This window comes from Protomyctophum bolini (assembly GCF_963924005.1).
Source record: "Protomyctophum bolini genome assembly, chromosome: 13".
Classification (NCBI taxonomy): domain Eukaryota; kingdom Metazoa; phylum Chordata; class Actinopteri; order Myctophiformes; family Myctophidae; genus Protomyctophum; species Protomyctophum bolini.
In genome coordinates, this window is record NC_137874.1 from 20,748,275 (window position 1) to 20,756,930 (window position 8,656).

General features: G+C 43.0%; 1 protein-coding gene across 1 annotated transcript; it reads left to right on the top strand.

The window, feature by feature from the left end:
• Positions 1-4,371: 4,371 nt before the first annotated feature.
• LOC308327565 (tyrosinase-like) lies at positions 4,372-8,581 on the top strand (the record flags this gene model as incomplete). The annotated part of the gene is made up of 5 exons (XM_080781086.1): positions 4,372-5,190; positions 5,412-5,628; positions 6,186-6,333; positions 6,713-6,894; positions 8,229-8,581. 5 exons carry the CDS (start codon positions 4,372-4,374, stop codon positions 8,489-8,491), a joined length of 1,629 nt encoding a protein of 542 aa, XP_080637212.1. The 3' UTR covers positions 8,492-8,581.
• Positions 8,582-8,656: the final 75 nt, after the last annotated feature.

Sequence of the window (8,656 nt, forward strand, 5' to 3'; positions counted from 1 at the left end):
CATCATCATTTAGTCAGATAATTGTGTCGACACTGAAATAATACTATAGCCTACGCCCACACTATAACAAGTAACCGCTACTGTTATGAAGAAGCAACACCATACTTGACGTTGACGACCATGTAGTAGAGCCCGCTGCGTACGTTGTCCACGGTGCTGAAATGTTTGCAAAGTAAACAAGCACACCACGCCGTGGCAATGGGAAGTTGCACTGATTGACGTACGTGTCAAAGTGGTGTAGTGGACTCTTAAATGGTCCAGTCCGAAAGAAATAATAAGCGCAATACCCGGTTCCTAAAAGCTGTAGAAGCTGTATCATCCAACATGCAGCCTTAATTGCCAGCCTATCGATTATTTTGGTTAAGAGTCAGACTGATTAAAAACACACACAGTAGATCACTTTAAACCAATTACCTCTCTTTGAGTTGCGTTGCAAATGCAGGTCGCTTTGAAACCATTTCGGTCACAGAAAGTGAAGCAATATCAAAGGCATACAGGTTTAGGTTCCATCTCCATTCTCCACCAGCAGCAGAAAAAGCAAGTCGGTGTTTGGCATTGATGATTTGTCTCGACTCGCTCTGAACGCCCCTCCCTCCTCCAAAACACGAGCCAGAAGAGAGTTGAACTACAGTAGGCCTACGCGTAGCCTATAAACGGTTGAACTTATAATAATAATAATAATAATCCTTAAATGGTTGAATAAATAACATTGCCTATCTCGATCTGGTCCATATAGCTAATGCGTTGCGCATTAGAGCTTTGATTTGATTGATTGAAATATTTATTAACAGTTTTCAGAATTACAGTACATTTCAAGCACAAACTCAATACAGCTGTTAACTGTGAGTGGACGACCCAATTAAGCATTACACTTAATTGTTTACAAGAGGGTCCACCATGTTCAATTCATCAAAACATTTAGAGACGTACAAATTAGACACTTCTATAGCCTATAGTTAAAGAACAGAACAGGAATTCATCATAAAGGAAGCTATATTGGACCAGAGCTATGCCTATTAAAAACTGAACATAAGATTAGATAGACTACTGTAGATCAAATGTATTGAGTGATGAACATAATAGCCCAGTTACATGGTGAAAGGCCATGACTTTGAGTGTGTGAAGAAGGAAATTGTTATTTTCTTTTAAAGAATCATACAAATATCGATTTGTCATCTTTGTGCAATGTGTTGTTATGGAGCTATAATGCCTTAACGACCCTTGCAATGGGAGATTATTTCACCATGGCAACAGCAGTGGGATATATTTAGCAGACATATAAAACATATTTCTTTCTTTTTTCTTTCAGTCGTGGAATGGCTTATTCTTTCTTTCGTGTGACTGTGTGTGTGTGTGTGTGTGTGTGTGTGCGTGCGTGGTGCGTGTGCGCGCTGTGATTTCTTTGTGGTAATTATATCCAGACAGAATTATCAGTCTCATAGCACCCTCTAGTGTGTGTTAAATGTATTTATGTATTCTATACTGTAGTCACATTGTTGACCAATCTACATGAGATCGAATCATCGAACAATTACAATGCCTACAAATCAAGAGCGAGGCAGGCGGGGTTATTACTTGCGCAAGCAGAGCGCGCAAGTAATAGTTTCACCCGGTCCGTATGCACCGTCCCAGCCAAAGTGAAAGTGGCGTATGCAAATAAAACATCAAATTGTGCCTGATTTGCTGGGACCAGATTACATACATGACCATATTTCTTACGTCATCATTGAGAGCTAGTCATACATATACTATATATGTAATTTGTAAAATAAAATAGCTAAAATATGTATAACTAGAACTGCACTCTGTCGAGTGCATACTTGCTTGTTGCACACTAGTAGGCCATGAATGGCCTACTAGTGCGCAAGCAGAGCGCGCAAGTACTGTCGACCGCTACAAGCTGTCAAATCTCAGTTTTCTCTGTGAAGGGACGTTTGAAATGTTGAATTATTAGGTTTAACTATTTGCTACCTGCCTGTACTTGTTCTTAACCTGACGCTGCCAGATGAGGGCGGTATTGCGGAAACATATTCCCCAACACAACACTCATCTGGGATCTCTGACGGAGTTGAGCCCTGAGTCAGATCTGCTTCGTACCGAACCAATCAGCGTGAGCTAAAGGCGGGATGCGGATGTGACGGTATATAGACACGTCGATATGATTGGTTGTGTTTGCACGCCCACACGGTGATAGACAGACGCTCCCATCCAATCATCTACCATGTATCTTGAAAAAAAGGAACAGCCCCGTCATCGAATTTGCTTCCGCGATCCCAGATCCAAATAAGCTGTGAAACAAATTTGTGTAGCAAGCTTTTTGGATCTGGCAGCGTCAGGTTAACTTGTTCTATGCATGTAAAAAATTACTTTGCACCACTTTTCATGCGTGTGCACCGTCCCAGCATATTCGATGCGTGTGCACCGTCCCAGAAAATCACGTAATGATACTTGTGCCTGATACGGCAGTGGTGCCAGATTACATACATGTATACATACAGTAGGAGCATTACCTTTAATCCTCCCGACACTAAAACATTTCGTCATTACGTCACCATCGAAAACCAATGACACTCTGGCATTGGGTCCTTTAATCCACATCTTTATCACGTCATCATTGATGGTGGGGGGGAGTTCCAGTATGTGTGTACGTTGCCCCGCGTCTGAAACGGTTGAGAAATGACAGAGTTACCGTGTGGGGGTCCCTCTACTGTACTGTAGTCACTGTACTGTACTGGGACACCCAAAATCACCATATATACAGTTAATATGTGCGTGTGTGCTTGTGTGTGTGTGACTGTGTGTTAGGTTGCGCACAGGTGGTGAAAAACAACCATGCTGTTTTCGTGCTCAGGCGCACCCAGCCAGCCACCCACGCAGCCACCCACCCACCCACGCACACACGCACACACACACATAGTGACTTAAGGAAGTGGTTGCACCACTTAAAAATTAATGAAAGTTCCACTAATATTTTAGAAGTAGGTCAACAATACAAATGACACACAGTCCCCTGTACCCCCAACAAAATGACCGGAACTACTTAATATTTCACCAAAACCAGAGCAGAAATCCCACCACAGGACTCGGGCAATCCACTATATTAATGGCAAGTATTTCATACAGCTTAAGTTAAAAAAAATCTGAACTATCCCTTTAAGGGGCAATGCAGCTGTGAAAGACGCTGTGATAGACACATTAACTGATTTGGAAAGTACTTGCCAAGGCTGAGGCTCGCCAGAAATGGGCCTATAGTATGGTTATAATAGCAGGTTAGGCTCTCCCATGACCAGCTCTGCATGAGGCTGAGCTGCAGTCCGACCGTAGTTCCCAGAAAGAAATAAAGCCCAATGACATACTTGACCTTTGTTATGTTTTCCGGCTAATAACCTTACTATGACCTGGAGTTTCAACATTCTTACATTGCATATGCATCTCATTGGACCATTGTCCTCCCATCAATGCAAAAGATAACAGTTTGCTTTATGAACTGAGGATCAGTTGTTTAAATGAGCCTGGGGCAATCATGTGTTATGCGCCTGTTTTATGCTTATTAGAAGGAATAGTACGACTGTTTACGTCACAGTCGCACGATAACTGAAATTCAGAGAATTAAGTTACTCATTGAATCCATTGAATTAATGTTAATGACTGAAATAATTAACACATTAACCAATGTTACACAGTGGGGAAAATGCATTAATTAAATCAGACTTAAACTTAAAAATAAAGAAAATATCAATCTGAATCTATTTTCGACTGCCTACAATAAAGTGGCAGAAAAAAGATACAGCTGTTGACATAAATGGCAGTATGGCGGATATGAGGGTGGCCTATATGGGGTGTTGCGTCAATACCAAGGAATCCAGTGACGTTTTTTGCATCTACAACCTATGTTTTAAACATAAAGTGGTTTGGTATAACACCACCATGAGGCCTGAAAAGATATCCAGGGAGTGACTTCCTTGGCCTATACTGGCAAGAAATTTGCCACCGATCAACACAGTAATTATATAGCAAGCACAGATGCACAGACAGGGGCAAAAACATCATCTCTACCCCCGGCCTTCGGCCTGGCAGAGATAACAAGTGTATCTGTATCTGTTTCAATGTTGAAGCAGTGTGCTGTAGCCTACACTTTAGTGTCATTAGATTCATAAAACCACTCCTGCATGCAATACGCTAATCCTCACCCTGGGGTTGTGTGGCATGTGACCGGCCGTACAGAGAGGAGGGAGGGGGCTAAGAAGAATTTAGCCCAAACATCTCTCATGTGTTTAGGCCTAAAGTCATTTTTTCACATTCTTGTTCAGCTGCCCCTCTTCTCTGGATGGATTCCTCCTGGATTAAATAAGTTTGGTGTGATGTGAAGCAATGTTGCTGCCGATTATCACCATCTTCCTTGTGTGTTTTTCTCCCTCCTATCAACAATTTCCCCGTCTTTGCACCACTCGTGAAGCTTTACTATCAAAGGAATGCTGTCCGCCTTGGGAGGGGGATGGATCGGCCTGTGGAGCCAGCACTGGACGGGGTTTTTGTCAGGATGTTGAAGTGTCTGACCGTCCCGACGGGCAGCAGTATCCTTTCATTGGACTGGATGACCGGGAGAAGTGGCCTTTAGTCTTCTACAACCGGACCTGCCAGTGTGCTGGAAACTTCATGGGTTTTAACTGCGCAGACTGTAAGTTTGGCTACTTTGGTGTCAACTGTAATGAGAGAAGAGAGTCTGTCCGGAGGAATATATTTCATCTTTCAAGAGCCGAGAAGCTCAGATTGATATCCTACCTAAACCTGGCCAAGCAGACCATCAGCACCGACTATGTTGCAGCCACGGGGACCTATCGAGAGATGGGGAATGGTTCTAACCCCATGTTCGCCGACTTGTCTGTGTATGATGTGTTTGTGTGGATGCATTATTATGTGTCCAGGAATGCACAGTTAGGGCCGGGAAATGTGTGGACTAATGTGGACTTTGCTCACTGGGCGCCAGCTTTCCTCCCGTGGCATCGTTTGTATCTGCTCCAGTGGGAGCACGATATTCGGAAACTCACCGGGGACTGGAGCTTTACGATCCCCTACTGGGACTGGAGAGATGCGAGCGCCTGTGACGTGTGCACAGATGAGTTGATGGGTGACCGGAGCCTACGTGACCCCAGCTTCCTCAGCCCAGGATCTGTTTTCTCTTCATGGAGGGTAAAATATGTGCACTCACACAGACATTTTATTATGAGCCTAATTTTGTAGTATCCGATTATTATATAAAACAATAGGCCATGTGAAAACAAAGCTCCTGAATTGCAGCAAACAATGTATTGTTGCAATTGAGTAACTTGGTTTGTCATATATTTGATCATTGTTGTTGTTTTTAATTAAAGCATACATGTACATGTGTGTGTGCATGTGTTTATGAACAGGTAATGTGTTCGCAAGCACCAGCATACAATGTCAGAGGAGTTCTGTGTGATGCTACGGGAGAAGGCCCGCTGCGTCGGAACCCTGGGAACCACAACCGTAACTCAGTGGAGCGTTTACCAACCTCAGCAGAAGTGGAGTTTACTGTCAGTTTACCTGACTATGACACAGGACCCATGGACCGCACTGCCAACATGAGCTTCCGGAACACTCTGGAAGGTAACATTATGGAAGGGGAGAGAACATTTACATTACACTATACAGCATGGAAGATGATTAGGGCCACATTTAGGGTTTAGGCATAATATGACTGCCGGCCAAAGACGTACACACGTACAGGTACATTATACGTTGTAGATGTGATAGCAAAGACATTGAAATTGTTATATCCTAGCGGCCAGAAGGAATATAATTTGGTTTAATCGTTAGATTCACCAAACCAGTGAACATTACCTTTATACAGTACACTAGGTGTATAGAGCTGAACATTGTTGACACAGACCAGAGTGTGGACTGTTGATGACAAAGTTGACATCATCTAGAACCAGACTGTGCTCTTTCCTTCATCTGACTATTTCTGCATCCAAAGGAATCACGATTAGGCAGGGTGTGCAGGACATACCCCAGAATGCATTTGATTGAAATCAGAGGGCACACCTGGGACAGTGTGCCAGTTCAGATCAACAGATTCAATGAATGCACCAAAAGTAGGCACTAGGCCTACATATGCTGTTACCTTACCACCATTGCTAATTTAATGAATGTCTATATTGCAGGTTTTGGGGACCCACAGACTGGACTGGGCAGTAGTTCTCATATGGGAATGCATGCTGCTCTCCATGTGTTCATGAATGGCTCCATGTCCTCAGTACAGGGCTCTGCAAATGACCCAATATTCCTCCTCCACCATGCCTTTGTAGACAGGTAAGAATACACATATAGTACTGTACACCCATATTATTATGAACACTTGTTACTTACGTCACAGGGGCATGCTGATTTCCAGTCAGGGCCTGTTTTTTGGGGGGGTTCCCTTGAATAAGACAAACATTAAAAGTCCACAGACTTGGCTGCCACATGACATCAAATGTGAAAGCCATACATTGGAGGGGTAGCAACAACCAGCCAACCTAAAAGTACTCAGTAGCCTTCCTAGAAATGTACTTGAGTAAAAGTAAAAGAATTTGTAACTATCAAAAATAATAATAATGAAAATATTACTCAAGTACAACTACGATTGCAGCTTTTGCCATAAAACAACCCAAAATAAATGAATAAACCATTTTCCCTTCTCCCATAAAAGCATCTATGAGCGGTGGTTGAGGAGGCACCGCCCATCCCCTGCCCAGTACCCAGAATCCAATGCCCCCATCGGGCACAACAGCGAGTATCACATGGTTCCCTTCCTGCCTCTGTACAGCAACAGAGAGTTCTTCATCTCCAGCAAGGAGCTGGGATATGAATACTCCTATCTACTAGATGCAAGTGAGTCAACAACATTACTATTTTAACGGCAGTACAGTCAAATCTTCTGTGTTACTCTATCCAATTTTCACCCATCCCTATTTTGGACGTGTCATTATAAGTTAAAATGTTCAAACATTGTCTAATTAACTTCCTATAATTATACTTAATTGACTGGAGTCCCCTAGGCCTAGGGGTTCATATTAGGCTCCCTAATTATTTCTCTCTACACCAAAGTTCTTTGGCGAATATAGAAGATCTACAGGCTCGCAATGCCAAGCTTGTACATCTGCTATTTTCATAATTGAATTTTTGCCCCAGAATAGGGGCTGCGGTTTATGTGGTTAAATTAACAATGGAGATTTTACGGCGTAAAGTGTGAGAGGCCAAGAAAGACAGGATCGAGAATGAAGGCAAAGAGTGACATGTATTTCTCTTAGATCCCCTATCGCTGTCTGTGATCTTAATTGCCTTTGACTCATTTTCTGAATTTGAAGGAGTCATTTTAACAAAACGCTGTTTAATCAACTTGAAGGATGGAAATCCATCATTCCAGTTTGGACATATAATTGAAGTCTCTAACAATAGGCAGTAGGCTACCTTTGCTTCAGTTTCAGCACTCTTATAGTAATTCTCTCCACCAGGCTACATATCAAGCACGTTTTAATGTTGCTTTCGATGTTGATTTTACGCTGTACTGAAATGAATGAATGGAAGTCGATGTCTTCCTGAAAGATTCGACTATTTCATTTGCAAATATATAAAACTAGGGTTGTTTTGGGATACTCTCACCTATGGTCATGAAGTGTGGGTCATGACCGAAAGAATAAGGTTGAATAAGGTCGGTTCGGGCATCTGGTTAAGATGCCTCTCGGGCGTCTCCCTAGGGATGTCCTCAAGGCACGTCCTACTGGGAGGAGACCCCGGGGCAGACCAAGGCGCAGTTGGAGGAAACACAGACTCACTGGCCTTGGAACGTCTCGGGATCCCCCAGGAGGAAGTCACTGATGTTGCTCTGGAGAGAGAAGTCTGGAGCTCTCTGGTGGATCTGTTGCCCCCGCGACCCGACTACGGATAAGGGGTCGAAGATGGATGGATGGATGTACGTTTTGGGATATTGCGGGCAGTAATGTAAAGTATACATGACTTGTAGTCAATGGGACAAACATCAAAAGCGTAGTATGGTCCTTTGCATAGATGTCAATGCATGTTGACGCAAAAAAAGCCTCATATAATCCAGCCTATATTTATGCACGCCTTCTCACTCGTAAAATGTGAAAAGATGGAATTTGTATGATCTCCATGAGGTAATAATCTGTGGCATCTATTTCCTCTCTCCTACTTTCTTCCTCCAGATCAAAGGCTTCTAGAATCCATGGGCCCCTACTTGGAGCAGCTTGAGGATATTTGGCCTTGGCTGCTGCTTGCTGCGGTCTCGGGAGGCATCATTGCAGTAGCTATAGCTATGACAGTTAAGATAGCTATACAGCACCAGGGTTCCACATCTTGGCCTCGGATGAAGAAATGGAAAACCACCTTCACTGTGCCGGAGAGAAAGCCGCTGCTCTTAAGCAGTGATGTAGAACCAAACTACTCAAATTACCAGACTGCTATGTGATGTCTACAATGTACTGTGTATACTTAGTTGTAGTTGAAATGGTTATTACCTCCAAAGTATTAATGGTAAAATCAGACTGCACAATGCACATAATGTTAAGGACAGATTACATCAAAACACTGTGAACTTGATAAAGTATCATTGTTAATTAACACATCTAAATGT